The sequence below is a fragment of the Cylas formicarius genome, unplaced genomic scaffold (assembly GCF_029955315.1).
Source record: "Cylas formicarius isolate icCylForm1 unplaced genomic scaffold, icCylForm1.1 PGA_scaffold_1__22_contigs__length_36826433, whole genome shotgun sequence".
NCBI lineage: Eukaryota > Metazoa > Arthropoda > Insecta > Coleoptera > Brentidae > Cylas > Cylas formicarius.
Genome location: NW_026844264.1, coordinates 21,948,759 through 21,975,185, shown reverse-complemented (window position 1 = coordinate 21,975,185; position 26,427 = coordinate 21,948,759). Strand labels below are relative to the sequence as shown.

The 26,427-nt window shown below is 32.2% G+C and overlaps 3 protein-coding genes across 3 annotated transcripts in view; 2 read left to right on the top strand and 1 right to left on the bottom strand.

The window, feature by feature from the left end:
• Positions 1-208: 208 nt before the first annotated feature.
• Positions 209-2,823, bottom strand: LOC132696399 (SPRY domain-containing protein 7). Its single transcript, XM_060661202.1, has 4 exons — positions 2,572-2,823; positions 2,350-2,520; positions 1,984-2,217; positions 209-1,933 (listed from the first exon to the last, which is right to left on the bottom strand). The coding sequence occupies exons 1-4, from the start codon at positions 2,678-2,680 to the stop codon at positions 1,836-1,838; spliced, it is 612 nt and encodes a 203-aa protein (XP_060517185.1). The 5' UTR covers positions 2,681-2,823; the 3' UTR covers positions 209-1,835.
• Positions 2,824-3,087: 264 nt separating this feature from the next.
• Positions 3,088-15,256, top strand: LOC132696949 (MYND-type zinc finger-containing chromatin reader Zmynd8). Its single transcript, XM_060662129.1, has 18 exons — positions 3,088-3,739; positions 3,832-4,004; positions 4,233-4,317; positions 4,377-4,557; positions 4,814-4,984; positions 6,119-6,291; positions 6,348-6,816; positions 7,476-8,491; positions 9,552-10,109; positions 10,564-10,735; positions 10,791-11,089; positions 11,300-11,540; positions 11,631-11,800; positions 11,854-11,979; positions 12,243-12,520; positions 13,019-13,235; positions 13,853-13,927; positions 14,774-15,256. The coding sequence occupies exons 1-18, from the start codon at positions 3,239-3,241 to the stop codon at positions 15,008-15,010; spliced, it is 5,142 nt and encodes a 1,713-aa protein (XP_060518112.1). The 5' UTR covers positions 3,088-3,238; the 3' UTR covers positions 15,011-15,256.
• A 2,232-nt stretch (positions 15,257-17,488) lies between these two features.
• Positions 17,489-26,427, top strand: part of LOC132696303 (filamin-C) — a 30,448-nt gene continuing 21,509 nt past the window's right edge. Inside the window, exons 1-4 of the mRNA XM_060661054.1 lie at positions 17,489-17,626; positions 23,043-23,243; positions 23,854-24,027; positions 25,342-25,820. Coding sequence (XP_060517037.1) covers positions 23,066-23,243; positions 23,854-24,027; positions 25,342-25,820 — 831 coding nt within the window. The 5' untranslated portion in view covers positions 17,489-17,626; positions 23,043-23,065. The remainder of the gene's footprint in view (positions 17,627-23,042; positions 23,244-23,853; positions 24,028-25,341; positions 25,821-26,427) is intronic.

Genomic DNA, 26,427 nt, shown 5'->3' with positions numbered 1-26,427 from the left:
ATAAATCAATACCGTTTTAACGTAATGATGCGAGTGTTGGCAACTTATAGCTAGATAGACGAAAAAATACCTGAGAAGATCCTGGAGAATATCTAGAACAAAGCATAAACCTACAAGGAACGGGACGAGCATACACGACTGCAGAAAAAATACAGATGACACAACTGCTCTGGTAGGGACATGTAATGAGGATGGTGAGGATGAGGTGGCCGAAAAAAAAAGCATTGATATTTCTAGGCTTCTATTTTGTTCGAGAATTTAGTTTATAACTAAAACTTAAAAAAATATATATATACTGCAAGTTTAGAAATGTTGACAATAGGGCGTATTCCCGGTCTTGCTGACCTCTTGATGTTTCAGATATGTATAAATGATACTTGTGATTTATGATCGCTGAATTTCTATTTTCGATTTTCTTGATTTAATTTAATATGTTTAGTTGCTTGGTGGTTAGGAATTTATGGAATTTTTCATTTTCACATTACAAATTCATAAAGGTGGGTGGTTACTAAACGTCATGGAATTTTTCATTTTCGAATTAAATTGAGGCATTCATTCGTAATCATTTATAAACAGAAATAGAAGAATAATATAGCACATTTTGATCTGGAAGGCGCCTTTGTTTTTTTCATGGTCCAAAGTTGCTTGAAATTGATTGATTTAGGAAAAAGCTTTTTTTCAACCAAATTTGGTTTATATACCGAAAGCCATCTCAGGCTGCACTATGACGACAGGGTAAACCAGTGTCGTTAATTTAATGTTGGTTTGTTGGGTGGAGATGTAGGTGGAGTATACTGTCAGTAGTGAATCAGTTTGAGTAAAAAATAAAAATGTTTGAAGTTTTTTTGAAAAATATATGCTTTTAAATAGTTTACAAGGTTTAGGTAGGATTTATCTTGTGCTGTGGGCTCACACTTAGCACTTGAAAGTCTGTTATCCTTGTTGGGAGTTATCACACTTATATTTGTGAAACATATTCAAGGTATTAGATACATATTTACATAATTAACTTGCCGAGTCCTACCCATTAGAGAATGGAGCAGCATGCGAAGTGGCATAATTCTTTTTTGCTCATACATCAAAGTTGCAAGACATTTCATGATTCGGTTTTTACAAATTAAATTCACACAATAAAACAATGGTTGCGGTATACCGTAGCCTGGCGACATCTACCTTGTCTACTCCAAGATATGTTAGGATATACAAGATTCCACATGAGTGTCATTTTAATGGCAAATGTCTCTCTCGACAATACTGAAAATGTAAATGTGAATAACCATATATGCAGTATAAATATGGTTAATACATATAAAACAAAGGTCTCAAGGCTTTACTTAGGATAAAAATTATGCAGTTCAATTTGCAGCTTCATTCTGTAATGTGAAAGACTCTAATTTCTAAACAGTTGCCTGGGCACAACTTTTACTGTGGACCCAGATGACTGCTTTGAATAAACAGAATAAATAATGACTTATAAAGTATATATATTCTAGGCACAAATATTTTTGTCAATATTACCAAGGACGAAAAAAGTTTTCAGTAAAACCCAAAAACAATATAATTAACTTTAAATTAAATAATCTAAGGAATTAAGAAATAACAAAAAGTAATTTTTCAAGATGTTAAATTTGAAGAGATTATGTTATGCATATATTTCTTACATTTTTACATTTTATGTTTTGTACATGAAGATTAATGTATGAATTTTTAAGTGTTACAACAATTATTTGTTACACAATGACTAACAAAACAATTTTGAGACTCTGTAAACAGCTTAGTTTTGTGATTTTTTTGCTTATGTACTTTATGTACATTAATTAATCCTTGGAGAAGGATTAAAGAAGTGACTGCTCCAACATGATCCTTTCAAATCCGGAGGGCGGTGGGTAATTAAAATTATCTAATACTATATCTAATATAGCTCCTTCATCAACTGCAAAGAACAGGAGTTAACTGATGCATTGCTGAATAATCAACCAGTACCATATAAAGCTGGATATACTTTGCCTTTTACATTAGGCAATGCATAATCAATTTCTTTCCCATTCAAGTAAAACCTTATTTGAATATGATCGAAAGCGACTCCAATAACAACTCCTTCTTGCAATGAATCAATATCAGAATCCACATTCGACATATCTATTTTGTGTAGTTCTTGCTTATTATGTCTTATCACATGATCGCTACAAAGAGCCCAGGAGTATTTATCCATTCCTCCTAGATAAAGAAAAGGGATTCTAATTAATTAAAACAAATGTAATTACTATTATAAGAGATTTTCAGATTAGAAGTCAAGAATTTTGTCACATAGTGTGCAAGAATTTTTTTAAGATGATGGGGTTTACTAACCTCTTGTTAGACTGAGATCAGTTTGTCTTGAAGCTAATCCAACAGACCATGAACCACTTTGTTGAATTTTGACTTCAAAATATGATTTCGATTGCACTAATGGAGCACTACCCAAAACAGCTCCTGAACCACAGACCCTCTGACCCCCTTTAACAATGACAACTTCATATCCTAGAAATAATCAATCAGAAATCACAGAGGTATATTTCTACTTTCACATACCCATACAGGAGGTGTCTAAGTGAATTGGATTTGGTTTAGATACATTTTGAATTGAAGAATTTAGAGCGAAGCCATCTAAACAATTTTTTAAGCAACAAAAGGCTGACATCTTTATTTTGAGGCTTGACTCGTTAGTTGCGATTCTCCATATTTTGCTAAATAATGTAAAGCGTCACTTTAGAATCCTTTAATTTGAACCTTATACAAAATTTTAATGAACTTAACCAACATTGACCAATATGTTTGGCTACTGTCATCCATCAGCTGACGTTCATCTACTTTGATTGGTTGAAATGATCTGAAAAAAACAGTCAGGGAATGCCGCGTATAAATAATTTAGAAATAACAAAATATAAATTCGGCATACTATTAAGAAAGATTTTCAAAAATTGGATTAAATATGCAACTACTGAAGGTGATTTTGGTAGAATTGTTCGACTTTCAATAATTTTAGTGTTTTTTAGTTTAGTGAAGTGGTATTTGGTCTGGCTACGTTCAAGTTGCACCCTAGGCATCAACCTTCACCGGTTGGTAGTCCTTAGCATTACTAATGTTGGATAGAGTGTAGCATCGTAGCATAGTGCGTACAATGAAATATAGATCTTGTGGAAGTATTATGTTGATATGTAACACAGATTGTTAAAAGCAAAATTTAAAAGAGTATAACATGACCGATAGCGCCGTTACGTCGCTTACTGAAGAGAACCATGAAAACAAACCTGAAAATGCAACCAAAAGGAAAGATGATACTAGTGAGAACATGGAAAGTGAAAACGAAACGGAAACTAGCCCACCATCCCGGGAGCTAAAGCTGTTATTAGCCCTGTCAAAAGAGGCAAAACTAGAGACAAATTTATCCCGAAAACGAAAGTCACTTGAACACCGTAAAGAATTATCTACAGATCTTGCTAAATCGAAAAATTTAACTGAATTGAAATATACCAAATTTCCTGTTACTGCTGAGAGTGAACTTGAAGTTGAATATCATAGTGGTCAGGAAGGAAAATCAGAAGACAAAGTTGTTAAGAAGAAAAAGTTATCTTTAGCATACACTTACATTGGTGGGGAAATAGACGATCCTAAAAAGAAAAAGTTATCTCCCTCACATGCCCACTTAGGTGTTGATAGTGATGATTCTAAAAAGGCAAGAAAGTTGATTAAATTTAAGGTTAGTTGGAGTATCCAATTGGTTGCTATTTCTTGAAGAAATAGTAGGTCAATGATCTTATGAAAAACGCGTAACTATATCTTATTTTGCAGGCAAACAAAGATATGTTTTGCTGGAGATGTCATAAAGATGGAGTTAATATATCATGTGAGACTTGTGTACGAAGTTATCATCAAAAATGTTTAAAACAAACTGTAGATGATGCTGACCATTGGCCATGCCCTGAGTGTGTCTCAATACTCAAAGCAGAAAGCACTTCTTCACGGTAATTGTAGTGGTTAATTATTAACTTAATATATTTAAAACAAGGTGTGATGGTCATTTCAAGTTTTAGAACCTCAAAATAATTCTAAATAATAAAACTTGAGTTAAGTTGTAAGGTGGTTCTAAATTTTACTGAATCAAAATAGTTTTTTTTTATTAGCTCATAAATGTAATATTTTAAAATTGAATTTTTATTTTATAATCTTATTTACCAACATTGGTTTTGTAGATCAGCTGCTTTAAAAGGAATGACTTTGGAACATTTATGTAGTTTATTGAAGTTTGCTGTTACTAGGATGATGCAATGTCAGGGAGTAAGTTTGCCCAATTACTTTCAGTTTTGGATATAAACAAATGTATTTCTAATTTATAGTCCCGACCATTTATCCACCCAGTAAATCCCTCAGAATTTCCAGATTATAAAAGTTATATTATCCAACCTATGGATTTGACTTTATTAGAGAAAAATATTAAAGAAAATTTGTATGGAAGTACTCAAGCATTCGAAGCAGATGCAAAGTGGATTTTGCATAATAGCATTATTTTCAATTCATGTAAGTAGATTTAATTTATTTGGGACCAGTTAAATAGTATCAATATTACATAAACAATTTTTCTGAGATTTTCAGTAGGTGGTACATATGTTGTTTTGGGTAGTGGGTAACCAGTTACCTCGAAATAACAGTCCATTTTCTACTGTAAACCTTGTTGGTTAATTTTGTGAAAAATAGTAGAGAATCAAGTGTAAAAACATCTCGTGTACCTGTATTATTTTCATGAGGTTAATCAATGTTTTCACTTTTGTTTTAGATCAGTCAAAATTGACAACAGTCGCAAAATTCATAATAAAAATTTGCAAACAGGAGATGGCGGAAATTGAAAACTGCCCCACTTGTTATTTGAATGCAAATACTAAGAAAAATACTTGGTTTGTTGAAGTTTGTCCTAAACCACACCTGCTAGTCTGGGCAAAATTAAGAGGTAAGAATTTTTTATTTGCAAAATTTGAAAATTTTCAGTTACATAGGGAAGTCTCAAAAGGAAAAAATGTGCAAATTTGGTCTTGAGAATTTTTGGACTGTACAGAAGAAACTTCTGGTCTGTGGGTACAATAAGTTGGTTCCTTTATTGTGTCATCATAGATGTTGTGAAATTCATGCAGATGAAGAGCCTGTACAGAATATCTATAAAATTTATTCAATAGATTTATTAATGCAATACAATACAATGAAATTCTTTTGGATAAAGGAATGACAATTTTTTACAGGATGTATTAAAACATAAATCACACGCCCAAGTACACACAAGATTTAGTAGACACAACTAACCAAAACTAACCCAATAATCCCATCAAACCCTTCATTTAAAAATTGTAATTGATTTTAAGTCAAAGCTGCATTTAAAGTTGTAGTCTGGAATCACCTGGTCATTTATATGTTGAGGGGAAATACCTTCTGATCACATTACCAATATGCTAACCATTATTATGACACTCCCCATTATAGTGTATGTAATAGTGTGTCCTGTATGTATGTATAGGCTGTAATATTCTCCACACCAGAACTTACTACTGTCCTTTAAAGATGAAAAATACACATAGTCTGTGTGACTTATGTGTACAACTATACACTTTATGAAATATTGAAGTTTATGACTGGCGCTTCCTCGGAATAAACAACTTAATAAAACAAAACTATTTTGCCGCTTGTGGGCTGAAGTTTATCAAATTGAGAGGGGTGACGGGAAATGCTAAGGGTATCATTTTGCATAAAAAACTATTCTTCTTATGACGGTAAAAATAGCACCACCCTTCCTAGTTTGACTCATGATTTTTCAATAATATTTACCAAATCTGACATTCAGGCATTAGCGTTTTATCATTTCAATCATTTGCAGACACACCTTCATTGTGAATTTTTCTCTTAAAAATCATTCGTATTAATATATCATAAAACTACCAGAATAGTAAATTCACAGAATGTCTATTAGGGATTATGTTATACAGTTACAAATATTTAAACAGCATACAAATTAGAGAGCAGGATGTACACTACAAATAATCTTTTTGCATGCTTCGCCGCATTTTATTTTGACCACTTGATTGTTATTTTTTAGGGTTCCCATACTGGCCCGGGAAAGTTATGGTTTGTAAAGATGGGATGGTTGATGTTAGATTTTTTGGAGCTCATGATAGGGCCTGGGTACCTGAAAGAGAATGTTTCTTGTATTCTCAAAAAGATCCAAATGGTTTCAGGCAAAGAAGAACTGATATTGAACAATGCATCGAGGTTTGTGTATTAAGTATGACCCCTTAGTGCCCATTTTAATGATAAAGTTTTTTTAGGAACTTAATATCCATATCGAAAACTTAAAAAAAGTTTATGGAGAGTTCTGCTTTCCCCCGTTTAAAACTCCTCTTTCTCCCGATAACGAATTTCAACAGTTGCGAATTTTTTTACCGCAATATCGGGTAAAAACATATAAAAACAAAAACAAGATTCGTAAGTCTGCAACAAGTGTTGTGGAGAGCGATGAAAAATCTAATAATAGTGATCATGAAATGAAGGACGAGGAAGCAGAAAGTGAAGAAAATCCTAAAAGCAAAGATATTAAAAATGATGAAGACGTCATGGAAGGATATGGTACTGATGATGAAACACCTCCGGAAATTAATACTGAAATTAGGAAAGAGTTATTGACGAATTCTAAAAACAGTGACCGCATTGAAGTTGAGACTGAAGATACCATCATTGCTTCAAAAAGTGAATTGCATGAAAGTTTACCAACAAAGGCGGCTCTTAAAAGTTTTCCAAGTAAGTTGTAAAATTTGTTTGTTCTTTAACATATTTTCATTTTCAGCGCATGTTGAATGGACCTTCTCAAAAAAAATGTGTAGTTGCTTCATAAGCTTCTGTAGTATCAGCATTAGGCAGGCCCCCTATATTTCTAGTAACTATGGGGAATGCTTAGATTGACTAGAAACTACAAATGCTGTGTTTTCCTTTAAATTTTGGTTAGTTAAAGGCTATATTAGGTCAACTTTTGCTATTCACAAATCAAAAAATATTGTTTGCCGGACCCTTTGTTCTGCACGATTAGCATCTCATGCGTTTAATTAATTAAGATATAGATAACAAATATGTATGACTTGTAAGTGTCGTGATTAATGTAGGGTATTTAGATGAGGTAATTTTATTCCTCATATGTTTTCCAAACCTAAGTGGCGCCCGATATTGCTAAAGTGAAATAAAAATATAACTGAAGCCAAAAATCTTGTTTAAAAAACCTGGGAGTAAGCATTTTAAATTCTACACACATTTCATTTTTGGTAAAAGCCTTAAAATTTTAGCAATAGGTACACTTTTACACCATTTTTGCATCCATTCTATTCGATTATTAAATACTTATAAATTAAATGTAAAGTTGCAGCTGGCATTCAATTGTCATCTTAAAACTATTGTTTAAATTTCAGGTGATATTAAGGTAGGCTCGCGTTCGTCTGAACTGAATACTGAAGTGGATGAAAAATTGGATAACTCATCGAGATTATCCCGCAGGAACAGCGAAGCAAAAAGTGATTCCAGTCGATATTCAAATATTTCAGATAAAATTAATACGGTTGATGTATTAGAACAAATTGAGATAAGTTTGCCTTGCATCAGTGGCGCAATAAATCGTTCACCACAAAATTCTGAAAATTCAAGGATAGAAAATAATTTTACTGAAAATAAGAAAAAACCCGTTCAAATTGATATAATAAATGCTGAGCTTTCATTGTCTCCTCCAAAAGGGCTCAAAATTGTTGAAAAACTGATCAAACGACTTTCAAATGAAGAGGATAAGATAAAAAGACACTTAGATGCTGAAAACGCCAATTTAACAGAAAATCAAGAATTAGTGTCATCTTCGCGTGAGGAAGTACCTACTTCTTCCTTCAAGGGTAACCAAGTAGTTGATGACAATATTGATGAGACAGTAAAAGCAATTAAATCCGATCAGACGAATTCAAATGAAAAAAATGAAGGTATTCATAAGGAAACTGATATAGAGGAACCTGTCAATGGACAAAATGTTAAGGAGAAAATCGTAAATCAAGGCGAACAAACTTTACCGCAAGAAACGGGTAATAAAAATATTGTCGATCTTTTACAACAAGCGCACTCCAGTAAAAATATCCTATTAAACGATCAATCATTCAAAAGTGAACAATTTAAAAATGTGAGTGAATCTTTGATGACAAATGATAAAAACGCGGGCTCCTCGCAAAAAACAGATGAAGTTCAGTTAGAGCATAAATCTGGGGAAAAGTTATCAGAGAATGCGCTAAATGAAACCCAATCTGACATTTGTGTTGGTTCCACTACAAATGATGGAGAAAATATCACCAACAAAACAGAGAGTGTTAGAGGTCTGACTTCACATCTTGATGAAAGCGACGATTCTGAAGAGGAAGATAATCGAAAATTAAGTGAGCTCCAGCTTGATAAGGTGGGTCGATGTATTGTAATATAAAAAATAAGATTGAAGCTGTACTCGATACATGTGCTTGTAACTAAATTTTCTATGCTACAATCTACAGTTATGTGTTTGAGCTGCGGTTTGTTTTATATTTCCTACAATCATGCACATTTGTGAATGACAGTGTAATATGAATATAATATTTTTTCCATAGATCATTTTCTAGTATTAGCAGCGTTTGTTTGTTTACTTTGTGACAACAAACTTGTTAGATATTTGTTTTATGCTCGTTACCTCGTTTTTGTTATGCTTTAGTCTTTCTTCAGTAAATAGGTTTTTAGATTGTTAGTTTTGTTCAAATGACATCGTATAATGTAATGTGTTCATTAACAACTGCCAAAAGTACTCGTAATAATTGCTACAAATATTTGCTATTAATTTCTTTTCATATCACTGAATCCCGTTTCAGTCCACATTCAAGAGTCTAGATTTATTTATTAGATTATATAATGTTAAATTATTTAAAATTGTAATGTGGTCAAAGTAATGGGCAAAACCGGTTTTGTAGAAGATGGTAATAAAAAGCAATAGGACCGTTATTGAAGAGTTGCTATTACATTGAAACCAACAAGAAGTTCTAGAGACGGACATTTTTCTATTTAGGGAACATCTGTATCTAGTAGCCTATTTATTATGGGATGACACCTTATCTCAGAACCTGTAAAAAATATCAAAAGAACCTTCTTATTTTAAACGAACACCCTATATATTATTTTTGAATTTCTAGTAACTTTCTAAACATATTTAATATTTGATTGAAGCTCATAGACAATAGTGGATTTCGATGACAGAGATATTTTGATCTTACATTGTCTTTATTGTAAACTTTCACAACGTTTCAACTGTTGACTGTTGACACCTATTTCTGGTATAACCGGAAGTTGAAATTTGTGTGGTCCCAAAATTTCTCTAATTTCAAATTTTTAGTAATTGTTTTTTCATAACAGATCCTGTATATATGTTCTAAATTTAACAATTTAATCATTGTTGGATTCATATTATTTTAGACATTTTTTTAATTCTGTTTTAGGAAAACATTATGAGTGTTATACATTCATCACTTAGCGGAAGCCATTCATTGGTAAAAATAACACCTAGTATAAAAGAAACGATAAATAGCCCAACAGACAGACAGGCAGATCCGGAAAGCAGAAAACGCAAGACAAACAACCAAGCTGATGAACCAAACAAAAAGTTAAGAATTATATCAAATCAAAAAGTTAGTATGAATATTAACATTGCTAGTAACAATGAGGATTCGGCCCATCAATCTTGCCAACCAAACAAGGAGTGTTCAGTTTTACTGCACGCTCTGCAATCTAAGGATATAATACGTAAATGTCCCTCCACAAATGATTCGTCTGGCGCTGTAGCTGGCAATCAATTAACATCTGAAGCGCATTTTGAAGAAATAAAAAGTGAGCCAGATACCGACGTGGAATATGTCGGTGCTGAAAATTTTGAGGAAAAGAAAAAGTACTTGTCTGCATTGAATATTCTGGAACGAAAAACTGAGATAGAAGAAAAAAGTGTCCGTAATGAGATAAGAACCCGTTCCAAAGTTGAAGAGAAGAGAGCAAGAAACAGAGTAAGTGTTTTATGATATTTATTATACTTAATAGCTAACTAGTTATAAATAGTATCTCTATAAAAATTGAAAGTATAAGCCATATTCTAAAAGAAAAATTTTCCGGTTGCAATCTTTACAAAGGGAATCTCTTATTCACTCCAAAACGGTCAAATAGAGCACTTTCAATACTTTTTTCCGATTCAGATGCATTTTTTTATTCATTAGATTATTAGCAAGATATAAAGTATGGGTTATATGAATTCACAAAAGTTTGAAATGTCAAAAAAATCTAGTTTTTTTTTTAATTTCTAATTATTTATGCTACAATATACAACAAAAATAAACAGAAGAGTGATAATTTTCAACATTGCCTGTTTTATATATTTTAAATAGAGTTTCAAAATATTGATCGTTTTCGTTGATAAGATTGAACTAAATGAAGTCATTTTGTAACCCTGTTATTTTGTTTTAGATGGCTGATAATTTGTCGAGAATCATAGATAGTGTGGCTACTAATGAACGAAACGGCAAATGTGAAAATGAATCAACACTGCCACCACAAAAGTCGGTTCCTCTCGTAAATAAAGATAAGCCTGGCAAGGGAGAAAATGGCGAAATATTTGTTAAATCGTTTGCGCGAATGGGTAAATTATATTTAAAAACCGCACACAATTTGTATTTTATACTTTATATTTACAGGAACCAAAGCAAGAGCCCGTAAATCTTTTCCTGGGAGTTACGCCGTCAATGTTTCGAAAAAAATACCCATTACTGCGGCATCTACCAGTGATAATAATCCTGAAGTAACTAGTAGTCTGAAGGAAAAGAACCCAAAAATTGCAACATCGCCAACGGTTAATTCACACGTAGACTTTATACAACCCAACAAAAGTTATTTAATTGTAAAACAACCGGCGACTCAAGACCTAATACTATTTCCGTCAAATCAAACAATTAATAATAATAGCACTCCCAAATCTATGGAAAATACGTTGGTGGTAAGTTGAAAATATTTTATTAAATTTAAAGATTATTTGAATGATATAAGTCTCGAATCATTATGCAAATAATGATATATTTGATACCTTTTTAAAAAAAATGAATGCTAAACTTGAAGTGTATGTAATGATACTCACATTATTAACATACTAGTAGTATGTAAAAGAACAATTAACAACTACAGCACTTATAATAATACGTTCTTGTAGAGTTCTGTGTCCAGCATACAACCACAAATTGCGCCAAACAGTATCACAGGAGAAAACTCGGTAAATGTTCAAAAATGTACTCCAAGCTATATTTCTTTACATACGTTGTCGACACTGTCAACCATGCCATTTCGCACTGATGTGGTGCAGTGTACTTCCAATGCGAGTCAGCTTCAAAATACTTTAATCACTAGCGGTACCGCCCTTAGTACGATGGCGTTAACAGGAGGCACTACAACAGGTAATTTAGAAAGAGTTCAATAAGATAATGTATTCAAGTTGTTATGATAAATGTGGGAAAGTAGTGTGTTGGTTTTCGTTACTTTGCCAGGTCCCACGGTCACCGCTCAAACATGTACAACGACCACCACGACCACACTGCGGAACACACATGTTACCGCTTTTGAAACTCAAGAAAGCACAGTTGAGAGCTTTGAAGACGACGAATTTCGTATACTAAATAATCTTATTCCAGAAGGTGTCAATAAGGTGGTTAGTGAGGTATGTTTCAGTATTTACATCGGCCCACAAGTTTTTAAATTTTCTTTTTGCAGCTCATACAAAGACCACCTCCTAAATTGAAGCCTCGGCCGCCTGGAATGTTAAGCACCATATTCAGTGAAGGCACTCCGAGTTCTGCTGGCGACACGACAGCCAAAATTAATTCGGTTGCCCATAGGGTAAGTTTAAATAAATTTATTCCCCCAGTGCTGGTAAATTACTCAATGAAATCAATAATATGAAGATGTGATATTGATTAAGTTGGTTGGTGACAATAACTTTTGAGAACAAACAAATAAGTGAAAAATCAACAAGTTTGATAAGCATCAAATTTTATTATGGTTAACCCCCATCATCATTGGAAGAATTAATCTGGAAAAATTCTCATGTCTCGAAAAGCGATTAACTAAAATGCAATTTTGAACTTCATTTTTGGTTTTAGCTTAGCGATTACTTCCGAGGTATGCTTATTGAAACATTGAATGACTTGGGCAAATCAAATAATCCGGACGCAACAATCACTGGTTTGAAACTGGAAATCGAGTCTCTTAAACATAAACACAGCATTGAGTTATCTGAAATCGAGAAGAATATGTGTACCATTCTTAAAGATATTCAGAAAAGTATCGTCGACGATAGAGAGAGGATAATTCAAGAAACGCGGGAGGCTTGCGAGGCTGAAACTGTAAAAAGGATTGAAGACGCCAAATCCAAACAATGGTTAATAAGTATAATTATAATGCTTTATCTCTAAATTAGCGCTTGGAAGGTGAATTTGCAGGCAAAATTAAAATTATTCAAGAAATCGAAATCTAGTCTTTTTTGATGGTTTAATGGAATTTTAATTATTTGCGTCCACATCTGGTTTTGGTTTTTCGTAAGGGCTTTTTTGTAAGGCTGAAATAGTTATTCTTTAAATTTTATTTTTATTTTTATATATTTTGTTTTTTATTATATTTATTATCTTAACTTCTGGTCATTTAGTTCGTATTTTCTTGTAAATGGATTCCTTAATTAAATAAAATAATTTTTTTCTTTTTCCACCGGATATTATGAAATGTTAGATAACTAACTTGAAGCAGAATTTATTAAGTAGCAACTTTTGTTAGGTTTCTTAGCTCAATCATACAATCCACCTTTAATAAATCGTTTGATTTTGTATATGCGGCAACCCTTTTGTTTGTTGTTGAGTTATATAAATTTGTACATCGTTATTAGGTGTGCCAGTTGTTCAAAAGAAGCCCAGTTTTATTGCTGTTGGAATACGAGTTATTGTGATTATCCATGCCAGCAAAAACATTGGCCAACTCATATGAGTAAATGCACCCAAAATATGAACAGTAATTCCGCACAAGTTGCCCAAGGAGGTATTCGATCGATAGGGCAACAGTTAATCCTAAGGCCTACAACAGCTCCTTCAAAAGTGGCAATTTCGGTGAGTGCAACATCAGTTAGACGGAAGTTTAATGATTTCGAAAGGGTATAATTATGATGTGACTGAAAAATAAAAATAAATCTTGGGGATTTTTTTTATCATGAGCATTAGCTCTTTTAAACTTTAAAGAATCCTACATTATTGGGATTTAACATTAAGTATTTCTAATTGAATGGAAAATATGTCTTAATGATAATTCGAACAGACCTTAGGTGAGTTCGACTTGTTCACTCAGTGTAATCCGAGTCACTCTGTATGCACTCTGTTTGCGGAGGAATGTGGACTCCAAAGGTTCTACATTCTAATGCAGAATTTTGGTTTAATATACGGAATTTTTCTAATATTTTAAATATATATATTTTGATATATCAATCGTATCCCTGTTTTTTAAACTGTTTATTATTAAGAAGGGTCACCTGACTTCTGCAAAGTTTTCAGTTTTTTAAATTATACTGACTTCGTCATTATCCTCGTCGTTCAGATATATATTTTTTTAAATTAAACAGAGGCACAAATATTGAATTATTATTCATTCCTAATGAAAATGGTTGATAAAAATAAAAAAGCTGAAACAAGTGTAGAAATTAATATGATATCATATATTTTTTTATTTCCAGAGAACATTTTCGAAACCCATACAGAAGGTGTACTTGAATCGGAACATTTCACCTTCAAAAACGCTAAGAGTGCAAGTAGGTTTATATGAATAAAAATATAATGTCAATTGCAAATGTGCAGTTTGCCCACTGATCCGAGAATAATATATTATAATAATTTATGTCGTGCAGTGTCACTTTTAATTGGTTCAAAAAAAAAATATTTGCATTTCAAGAGAAAATGTTATTAGTGTATTGGTTAGAATAAGTGGCGCACTGAAATTGTACCACATTTTAAAAGCTTTAAAAGAAACTTCTGCATTCTAATAAAAAAATGATAATGGATATTAATTACTTTTCGCAAACACTTAGTCTTAATTGTCAATCATTGATATTTGATTTTTTTATTACCATTTTGTCCACAACATCTTAATTTTTTTATTTATTATATCAATTATAGTTTTGCAATTTGTTATATATGCAAGAACTTAAAATTTTTATTAACATTAATATTAAATATTGTAGGCCTTTTTTCAAAAATATGAGATTTTTCCAATATTTTTTGTGATTCAGACGCACCAATTTGCTTTCTTTGTATTTTGTGTTAATTTACAATTTAATAAAATACTAGTCTGCAGCCTACGCTCTGCTCCAAATTATACAACGTTTTTGACACGCGTTTTACTAGCTTAGTTGGGATCATCAGCAGGTTATATAAGCTCTAGTATATATTCTCTGCTGTAAACTAGTATTGTATCTTTTACGACCAGTTTTAATTTTTGAATTACGTGCAAATTAGGTCCCAAAAAATTTGCTACATTATTTTTTTGTTTCGCTTTTTTTCCTGCTCTTACGAGATTCGAAAACAGATCAGTGAGTTCTCTGCATGATAGTTTTTCTTTTCATATGTAAAACATTAGTTGATTATATTTCTCCATATAGACCCCGAATGGAAATTTTCTCACCGTGGTCGAAAGTTCTCCAGGAAACTACCAACTAATGGGAAATTCGGTCGTTAGGTCACCTCAGGGCATTGCAAATTTAAAATGCTCAAATACGTCATCATTGTCGTCGAGTTCGATAACTTTCACTCAGCCAAAACATAACACTGCAAAAATGTCGAAGGCAGTTTCTCACTCTGTTCCAGTTTCGACGGTAGTGGAGGACGATTCTGATTGAGGGAAGTTTGTTATTAGTTTTTAAGTTGTTGTGGTTTATTAAAGATTGTGCTTAGATTTATTACTTACACTGTGAATAAGTAGAGCCGATAAGATATGAATATATATGTTTTTCAGCTAATTTTTTAGTTTCTGTAAACTATCATAACTAGATATGGAAGACTTTTTATGTAAATTTGGACTCTGTGAATCTTTATACTTATATATAGGTCAATAAGTTTTCTGTAATAAACTTGATTCGAAATCGTTTTTTTTCTATACATTTTACATAATAGTTTTAGATAGACCATTTAAGTAATGTTGTGGAGTTAGAAAAATGTAATATTTCCAAACACCCTGTATACAAGAAGTCAACCACAAGATCCTAGCAATCTACCCTGGATTTATAGTGATCTGTGTTGAATGTGAAATAGGGTGGCATTAAACATGGATAACGCCTGCGGAAAATTGTATTATTAAAAACTAATAGCATTTGGAGTACGTGCGTCTTGGAAGCTATAACGTATTGCTCTCTTTTGGATGGGATTGGATATTAAATTATACTGACTCCGAGTGTAAGGAATATAATAATATAATTTATATTATGACACATATCGTCGACCTTTGCTTCACCACCGCTCTCCATGCCTTATGGGCACCAACAAGTTTGTTATGTGAAGATGATGATACAAGCCAGTAAAAGGCCTTGGTTAGTTTAAGCCCTCACACATAGGGGACAGAGGCGTTTGATTTGGGAAACAAGTTAACTAAACGTGAGGAGGTGCATTTTCCAGAGTTAAGACTGCGAAAAGAGCAATAGTGATAAATTCAGAGTGAATGGTTTGAATAGTGGTTGACATTGTTTTAGTTTGAGAGATTTTGAAATTTGTTTGCCCTAGGTTTATTCTTCCAACAATCTTAAAAGGTCAATTATTTTATTTTTTTTACAATTTACGTTTACATTTATAAGTAACTTTTTACAAAATGTAAAAGAATAATGAATACATTCAGTACAATAATATATAAGTTAACATCTAAGCACCTCAACCAAAAAATTCAAGCAGACGGTCTAAAGATCACACTATTCAAAGCGTATTAAATTTCTATCTACGTAACATGAAATAAGTGAACATCTAACTGATTGACCAACCATCACCTTAGTCACAGGGCCAAAGATAGAAAGGAGTCGAAAGCAAAAACTAACCAACATTATCTAACATAGAGGAACAACGCAGGAGATTATAATAAAGTGGCAGAATAGTGTGGCAAAGTACTGTCGCAATACAACCAGAATTATTATAATGAAACGCCCTATGTATTTTTGCATGTTGCGATTCCCCAAAGAAATGTTTATATCGTGGTTGTTTTCAAGTTTTAATGCGAAGATACCAACTTATTGTTTTTTAATATGCGTATAATATTAAAAATAAACTTCAATATAGTCAAATGCATTACTAAGGGTTTATTAAAGCTACGTATTACTATAGTAATGATTTCATACAGCGGGTGTTTCAAAGTCTTGAAAACTTGACGAAATTTAATTTAATTTTTCTATGCTTTTTAAATGGAACACCTGTTCCTAACTCCTTTGTCGTGTTCAGTTCCCTCAGCCCCTTCACTACTTTTGATAAGGTTTCCCTAGAGCTACTCATTCACGTTTTTTTTTGTATTATTCGTTTTATTAACTTTTTCAAAAAAATTTTAATTTTTCGTATATAGTGAGCTTTGCATATAAAATTAAGTGGTACATTTCTATTTGAAACTTATATACATCCATCCTGCTTCCTTACTTTGCTACAAAAAAGATACCCATTCAAACCATAAATAAATTTTAAATGTTTACTTAAAAAATGCTACTACTAATATTCTATTGATATCTTCTTGAATTCGTCTCGAAATCGTAACTTAAATTTGAACATATTTTTCAAATCCTTATTTCTTCCCTTATCGTAAATTTATGTTATTATGCAACCAGTTTTGTAAACGATACTAATATACCACCAATATCTGCATCCCCTGGATCACTGAAGCGTCTAAATTTTCTGCCATGCGCAGAATTTCAATTTTCTGTTCTCACCTGCGGAATACTCTCATCGTAAATCAAAGGAGCCATCTCTCTATTTCATTTTCGGTTTTACTATCACAATACCTTCAGGCTGTATCAAACACTGAACCATGTTAATAATGGTGCAGTAATTTGCCTATTTTTGGAAGAGATCTTGAGTATTAGAATCATAATTTGTTCTACTTTTAATTCTGATGAATTGGTTAAAATTGATTGCATAATTTAAAGGCAAAACAAATTCAAAATCTTCCTCCTTTATTCAAATAAAACAGTACTTTAAATGAGTAATAGAAAAACATAAAGTTGGCATTCTTTCCAACCGATAGCTCCTACGATCAACCATACCAGATTTAATTGCCAATAAAAATTGACCTGACTTACTGTACGACAATTCCCCACTCCTAGATTTTTCCGCTTGCATTTACACAGGTACCACCGTGGTACGTGGATCCTGGTACCGTCAGTTAGCTTAAAATATGTGTTTGTGTTTTCTACAACCTATGTGATAAAAACATTAGTGCCGTTGGAAAGCTAATTTAATTTGGATAAATATTGTCGTTTTAATCATGGCAGGTAAATTATTTACGATGATTCGTATCGCAAGAAGAAAAAGTAGTTTTCTTAGTAGTTAATAAATGTAGTTCGCGTAGTCATTGGAAGTGCCATGTCTAGAGACGAATGATAATTGGCAAATAAACAACGAATATGAATCAGCTATATTCCGGTGATGTTGGCGTTTAAAAAGTAAATATTTTGTGTCTTGTCGAGAAAACCTCATGTGAGATGGTTTGCAAAAGAATAAAACGATTTGCAAATTTAATTTAAATTTTTGTAATAAGAAAATCGGAATTCATCAGAATAATTTGAACCCTCACCGGATCGAAATTACTAATAACTGCCAGTTAAATGTTCAGTCAATATGGAATACGATTTTAAATTCATAATTGATTTTGTGTTTCCTAATATTTTAAAGTTTTCAACCACCCCCTGTTATATTTGGTTCCTGTGAGTTTAAAAAAGCAGCTTGTATATTAAAAATTTTCCCAAAAATTTCATATGAAGTAGAGAAGAATAATTTTGTTAAACTGAAATGACTTTTACTTGATGAAAATCCACTTATCAAAATAAATAACAACTAAAAGTTGAGATTTTCACAAAATTATATATTTTCACATGACAATTGTTTCGACAACAACGTGTCTTTATCAAATGTAATATTTACAAACTACCTGCTGCTATATATACCGAAAAATGACCGTAAAACGTTAATTAATGTTGTGAGAATTTAAGTTCAATAAAGGGGAGGTATTTAAATCTAATTGATCGTTAAGCAATACATTTGAATGTCTCATTTTGTTAATCTCCATGGCTTCCAATAAATTTAATTTTCTACTTTTTGTGACTGTTGCAAAATATCAAAATTGTCGTCAAAAATGTGTTTTTCTGTGTTTAAGTGTGTAGCATAATTAGAATCTAGACTATTGTTTTTAAACGGTTTTTATGTTCGTTAATGCGTTTCTTGAAGGATCTACCTGTTTGTCGAATATAAATTTTAGGACAAGATCCGCATTTCAACCTGTAGACACCTGAATTTTTTGCGATTTTGGACATTTCGTTTTATTGTTTTTGAAAAATTTTCCTATTGTGTTGTTAGTTCTGAAACCTATTTTTAAACCACATTTTGAAAAATGTTTTGAAACTTTTTCACTAGGTTTTCCTATGTATGTAATTGTTCTGTATCAGGTTTAGGATAAACAAAGTTTACTGTTGTCTGGATTTGTTTTTTAATTATTTAGCGTTTAAAAACAATAGTCTAGATTCTAATTATGCTACACACTTAAACACAGAAAAACACATTTTTGACGACAATTTTGATATTTTACATACAGCCACAAAAAGTAGAAAATTAAATTTATTGGAAACCATTTGATAAAGACACGGTGTTGTCGAAACAATTGTCATGTCAAAATATATAATTTCGTAAAAATCTGAACTTTTAGTTCTTATTTATTTTGAAATAAAGCTGTAATTAATTAATTACGCTGAACTACCCAACTAAATTGTTTCATTCTTTGGGCCGTATGCTGTGTACATTGGCTCGTGAATCACCCTATACTACCTGCATTGTGGTCAAAAGGCAAAGGGTGCTCTTTAATTAAGAACATTGTAATTTGCAATTAAATTAATTCGACAGCCTGCTGGTCTAATAGCTACCGGTAGATAATTCAAATAAAATATTCCCTTGCGTAACCCAGATACAGATCTAAGAATTATTGAGGATTACTTTTTTTATTCAAAAATTTGGTGCGCTTTCACATATTCCCCCAAAAATTACAAACACACCGCCGGCATTCTAAATAAACGAGAAGAATAAGAATGTTGGCCATACTTTCTCCTGAAAACCTATCCTTCTCCTTCTTGAACTAAATCAGTGTTTGTTGAGTGTATAGAAGGGGGTTCTTGAATTCGCCAATATTTTTTTCCTTAATTTACCTATAAGAATATATTTTAAAATCATCACAAAATTGACTTAGGATGTTAATAATAATATCATTAATTATTTAGTATTAATTAATATTTTTTCGTTAGACTATTACTTTCTTTGTTTATTTCAATATTGAAATAGAAACAGATATATTTTTCAAATAAACTTCCACAGGCTACTGTAATACTTTTTGCAAAACTTCTGGATTTCTGCTGCGTCGGTTTTTGCTTAGTCGAAATTGCTGACGTTTCGTCAAACATCCTGTTGGCTTCTTCAGAGCTTGACTAAAACTGTCTCGCATTTTACTCTGTACCTGCTTTTACATTGTTTGAGAGGGGCGAAGCTAAATGTCACACACCGTCTCGGAAGACTGATTCCACCCCCGCACAACCACATTAAGATTATTAGGTTGCTTATAGATTCCTATATTATTATTATTATTATTATTATTATCCTATATTATTATTATTTCTATATTATTATATAATTATTATATAATATAATACAATCACAATTAAAATAAATAAATGGTTTTGAAAAAAGGTTTTTTTAACTTTGAAAAGGGTTTAAGTTAAGTTTTAGTCACCGGCTTATTCAGGCAAGACTGGAGCGAATGTTTAAAGAACGATTATCTGAGAAAATTGGCAAACGTATTGCATACTATATTTTTCCTATGACCGTTAGTTTTGATTAGTTAGTTAATTTTTGATAAATAATTGACTAAAGTATAGTTTGATAATTGTGACGCTTTAAAGTGACACCTTGCGCGCGTCTGATCATTGCACAATTAGGAGTAGAAAAAATAAGTCATATCAAGAATTCCGCAAAAGTTTAATTTTGTGGTACTAAAATTTGAATTGCAACAATGAAGTAATAATAATAATAAAATAATAGGAATACTAAAAATATACATTTTTTGAATAGGAAATTTTAATCAACATTTCTAATTGACGATTTATAAATATTCCGTTGCTTTCTTTTATCAGAATGATTCCTTATTCACACTGTACCCATACGGCCTTCATCATTTGAACGACGAATTGCAAATTTATCCGAGGCTAATAGTAATAAGCGTGGCTTTCGCTTGGCCTTCCGGTACACAAATTCTTGTTCGAATCTTTTATTGTGGTCGCTATTTGCATTAATACCAAATTTTATGCGCACGTTTTAAGAGTTCATTGAAACGGTGCCCAAACAGTTTCGAAGTAAACCAATTCAAACAGAAGGAAAAGTATCACCAGATTGATTATCAAATGAGTTAAAAATACTTGATAGGTTGAAGTTCGGTCCTCAGACTTGTAGGGTTATTTTTATATTCGCGTGCCCACCTATAGCGGTTAAGGGAAGTCACCGAGAAAAACTTTAAATACAAAAGTTGTATAATTTTTGCAGTATTATCTATTTGTAAAAGAAAACAAATGCGCATCGCAAATTTAAAAACCGTAGCAAGATTTTTATTTTTAAATGGAACACCCTCCATATTTTCTGTTATGACACAAAATTTCTCCTGATTTACTCTGAGTAAGAAAAGTATTAATTAATTAATAAGTATTAATTAACCAAAACTATAAATTCTAAAGAACATATTATCAACAACAAACGAAAATAAAGCCGATGACAACCATAATTAAACGAACTATAATGAAAATATAACGCGAAGTAATTAATGTAAATAATAAAATAAAATCTGGACGATCTCTATTGAGCCGGAATATTTCTTGTTCAATTTTTTGGATCAACCCTTAAATTTTGAGGTCTGTCACTGTATACTCCGTTTTTTAAAAATCGCCATAGCATAATATCAAGAGGGTTTAAATCAGGGCTATTAGCAGGCCAATTAATTGTGTCATGTCTGCCTATCCAATGATCATATCTGTCATTGAGGTATTCAGTAACTGGATTGGTATTGAAGGGCGGTACCCCATCTTGTTGCCAAATCAGGTTAATGTATCAGCGAACTGGATGGTCTTTCAAATAATCTTCAGTGTTATTTTGAATTCAATCCAAATAACAATTGTCTGTCAGATATCCATCACGATCCTGTTTTTTTACTTGTTGAATTTTATTTGAGCTTTCATTTGTCCAATAATGCTTATTTTATTAAACCTATCTGTTGTCGTAAAGGTTGCTGCATCAGTAAAAATAATTTTTCTCAAAAAATCTGGATCGTCTGTTATATGCCTCGACATTTCTTGACAATATTAAAACATTTGAATTTTATTACGATTATTTCTTTCAGATAAGCTTTGAACTTTAATAAATTTGTAGGGGTGATATTTATAATACTTTAAAGCGATCAACATCTGTTTAGAACGGTTTATGCAAATATCAACAATCTATATATTTGCTTTTTACAAAACTTTTGGATTTTGGATTTCAATATTGCAGTAGAAATAGATATATTTTTCAAAGAAACTTCCACAGGCTACTGTAATACTTTTTACAAAACTTCAGAGCTTGTCTGAAACTGTTTCAGTCAAGCTCTGAAGAAGCCAACAGGATGCTTGGCGAAACGTCAGCAATTTCGACTCAGCAAAAACCGGCGCAGCAGGAATCCAGAACGTTTGTAAAAAGTATTACAGTAGCTTGTGGAAGTTTCTTTGAAAAATTAATCTATATATTTCGTCACAATAGAAAATATATAGGGTGTTCCAGTTAAAACTAAAAAACTGGATACTGTTTTTCAACTTCGCGATTAACATTTGTTTTCTTTTACAAGTCTCAAATATAACACTGCATAAATTACACAACGTTAACCCTTTTATGTAGGTACGCAAATATAAAAAATAACCCTGTACACTCGATATGATTTGTGGTCCCTATAATAATAATATTGATTTAAAACTTGAAGCAATGGCTTCAAATCTTAGCTCGGTCAGTAATTTATTTGATAAATACCAAATGTAAAAAAAATATTTTTTACGGTGACTGGAGACGGGTAGCTTGAATTATTATATTTTTATGTCTGTTGATCTCATTGCAGATATGAGAACAATTTTAAGGTAACTGTTAAAAAAACAGTTTATACTTTGCTAACCTCGAAGGTAATGTTTTAATTGGAGAACATTCAATATAGAATTAGCGCTTATCTACGTTCTAAATTTTCTATATAAATCGATAGAATAGAAACATTCCCGCAATTTTACTCAAAATAAAAAACAAAGCTTGCTCTAATATAAATATGGTTTTAAAAAAGTAGACCCGGCATGTCAGTATAAAAGTACGTAGTTACTTGACGAAACGTGTAATGATTTTTATATTCTTCTGGATATAAATCATCATTTCTCATCAGGTGGATAGTTGGAAACATCAATAGCTTTGAAACAAGTTATTTAATGTGAAACGTGTGTAAAATGTGAAATTCACTTAATTCGTGCATATCGTAATTAAAACCCTAAAATTAGTAAATAATTAAAATCAACAGTCCTTTCAACCACCTAAGTAACAAGCTTTTTAAAGGACCTAATAATTTCGGGCTGATCAGTACAACATACTTTCTTACAGAAAGTCTGTGATACAAAATTACAATGACCAACGTTACTTTTTCCGTTGTCGGAGACACGACGAGACTTGTTCCTGCCAACATCCCTGCAGCTTTTGAGGTGATAACAGATGCCAACGTCGCAACAAATGACCTCACAGTTCACGTCACTTCTCCATCCAAACGGGCGGTATCTTCAAGAATATTGCCCGGAAACAGGCCTGGTAAATATATGTTCAGATGAATCAACCACTAGGGGCTTCATACGTGGACATGGTAGCATTTCTAAAATATTCCTGATAACTAAGTATTTTTTAGTATTTGAGGAAAAATAAGCAGTTTCATTATTCGTTTTCATAATTTTTAATATTATATCTTAAAATAACGGGACCGATAAGATTTCACAATTAGTTTAATATAAGGCTAGATAGTGACATTGAAAAACTAAATATAGTTCCTTGAAATGTACTGTCTAAATTCTAGTTGAAAATTTAGCCTCAGATACACAAGAGTTTTGGAAATTTATTGGTTTTTTCACTAAAACACTATTATTCTTTCATTTTTAAGATAAGTTCATTATGATTTCATACATGTGAATCACAGTTGTGTGTTTTGATAATAATTATTATGTTAATTATGAACAATATCGTTAATTACAAAAGGGTTCTAGAATAAAATATTCCAATATTAATTTCTATTATAAGTGACCAAAATTATCAACCATCGTCAGTTTCTTTTTTAATTACTTTGTTCGGAAGTATCTAATCTTCGTTAGTTCATCCTGTATGATTGTCTTTATTTTATCGGAAATTTAAGCAAATTTAAAATTTTTAGGGCTCCAAAATATCGAATTTGTGCCTAGTGAGGTTGGTACCCACATGGTGGAGATCGCATTAAAGGGGGAAAAACTACGGTCTGGACCTATTGTGGCCAAAGTTTATGATGCTGGATTAATACAAGTTGCCGATGTCAGTGGCGGAATTGTCGGGCAGCCGGTGCAGTTTAGAGGTATACCATGACCAGAAATATTGTGTTTATTACTCCAAAACCGCAGCCTATTATAGAACACCCTGCCGAGCAGACCCTTACCCAACCATTACAGGACCGTCCTAGGAATTTATCTACTTTGTATAGGTAGATAAATTCATTACATCTCTACATAGTATCATTATACAAAAGAATAAATATAGCAATAATAAAGTATCAGTCACTTAAAAAATCGTCACTATCGCCACTGTCGTCACCTAGTTTAATGATCAACTCCTTCACTAATCGTTCTCGACAAATATTTTCTTCTTTCATTACTTTTTCACAGTTAGACCAGCTTACGTTTATCGTACCATCACTAAATTTTGGTGCAGTATTATTTCTTCTTATATGCGCTTTCAACTCAGACCAAATCATCTCAATCGGGTTAAATATACAATGATACAAGGCTAATCTCAATATTTCATGTCCGTTTTGTTGTGCTATATCATCTATAGTCTTAAAAAAGACTGTGTTTTGATGGCTTAAAACTTAAAACGTCAAAGCAATAAATGCGCACTATTTCTATATACTATTCTAGTTATTGACATCCCTTAAGACCGTAGAAAACGCATTGATAATATATCTTCTACATGTTTTTAACTAATAAGTGTCTCGATTCGCAATGATTATAGCTATGCCTTAATTCCATTATTTTAAGGGTGTTAATATCAACATATGTGTCAACATATTTCCAGCTACAAGTTTTAAGAAAAAAAAACTTTATCACACCTTTTTTTACTCAAATTATCAGCGGTGGTGGGTGAAAAAACCTTTTATCCGATAGACCACTCAAGCATACTCCTAAAACATTTGACATACCCATTCCCTTGACTTCCTGTACCTATAGATAATATAGTGACTCTAGTACTATCTTAATATTTTTTTTCCATTGCCGTTACTTACCTTTACGTGAATAAATACTAAAACAATTCAATAGTAAAAAGTACTTTTAGTGGTTTATTCAAAGCAAATAACAAAAATTGCAAAACAGTCAGTTATAATTTTAATCTAATTAAACTACCAAAACTAATCAAACCTCAGCATATCAACTTTTCTCTTTTTTTCCTTGATGTTTTACTTATGTAGTGTATGCCAATACATCGAGTTGTTGGATTAAGTACCACTCGTAACGATTTCAAGCTGTTGGTCGTTTATAAATATAAAAATATTTTTAGATTAATTCCGGTCTTATCCAGATTATACTTTATACAACTCCCAGAGTTGCCTCAATATGCTATCGGGGCAATTTCTATGAAATGTAAATCTTTCTCTAAACATTTTTCCTATATATAGTGGACGCAAGTCAGGCCGGGGAAGGTCAATTAGAAATCTCAATCAACGAAGGGGAAGTTCCCAACCACGTTCAAGTTGTGGGTGGTGGACGTTGTCTAGTATCCTTTACGCCAGACCAAGCCAAACCGCACCTAATTGACATTAAATTCAACGGAGAAACTGTACGTGGATGTCCCTTCGTATGTTCCGTCTCTGACACTAGCCGAGTTACGCTGACGTTGTCGCACCTGGAGCTGATTCCGGTCAATCAACCAAGTTCTTTTCATATGGGTGTTACCGGTGGAGGTGCTGCTGAGTTGGCTGTGGCTGTACGGGGACCATCCGGGGAACTACCAGTTAAAGTCATAGGAGACATTCATGCGGGATTCACTGCCGAATTTACCCCAATGCAAGTGGGAGCCCACCACATTACCGTCGATTACAATGGCAGACCTGTGCAGGGAACCCCATTTATAGCCAAGGCCTTCGACTCGAATAAGGTAATTTTATACAGGGTTTCGTATTAGAAGGCACAATAAAAGACTTAGTTTATATTATACACGGTGATTTATTAGTACTGTAGAATCCCGAGCTTTAAATATTAAGGTTTAACCCAAATCACTTATACATGAAATGCGGCTCCTTATCAATTTACAATTTTTTTTATTTAAAAATATGTTATACTTGACGGAAAGCGTAGGTAAAGTCAGTTCATAGATATAAGAAAGTGACTAACTGATACGAATTAAGGAAAGACCCGGGCAAGCTGTAAGAATGAAATATGGCCGAACAGGTCCGTAATTTGTTTAGAATTTAATTATTTGGGGTTTTGTTAGAAAATATACTAAACAATATTTATGTTTAAATCTAAAATAAAATTATAAATTATTTTTATTGCCTATTTGAATAACTTAAAATTATTCACATAATATATCAGTATCACTATCGCTATCATCGCCTGTTTTAATCATTATTTGTTCTATATTATTTGCGATATGGATATACGATTGTTCTGCTTTTTCTATATGTTTAACATAATTTGCCCAACTTTGTGGAGGGATGTTGAAAACTTCGGTTTCTATAAGTTTGAGGACATTTGAGTTAACA

Coding starts and splice junctions, on each gene's coding strand:
- LOC132696949 (XM_060662129.1), top strand. CDS start 3,239: ATGACCGATAGCGCCGTTACGTCGCTTACTGAAGAGAACCATGAAAAC. Junction 4,558..4,813: donor TAGCATTATTTTCAATTCAT/GTAAGTAGATTT, acceptor CTTTTGTTTTAG/ATCAGTCAAAATTGACAACA. Junction 8,492..9,551: donor GTGAGCTCCAGCTTGATAAG/GTGGGTCGATGT, acceptor ATTCTGTTTTAG/GAAAACATTATGAGTGTTAT.
- LOC132696399 (XM_060661202.1), bottom strand. CDS start 2,680: ATGTCAGCCTTTTGTTGCTTAAAAAATTGTTTAGATGGCTTCGCTCTA. Junction 2,521..2,571: donor CTTAGACACCTCCTGTATGG/GTATGTGAAAGT, acceptor GATTATTTCTAG/GATATGAAGTTGTCATTGTT. Junction 2,218..2,349: donor TGATCTCAGTCTAACAAGAG/GTTAGTAAACCC, acceptor TTCTTTATCTAG/GAGGAATGGATAAATACTCC.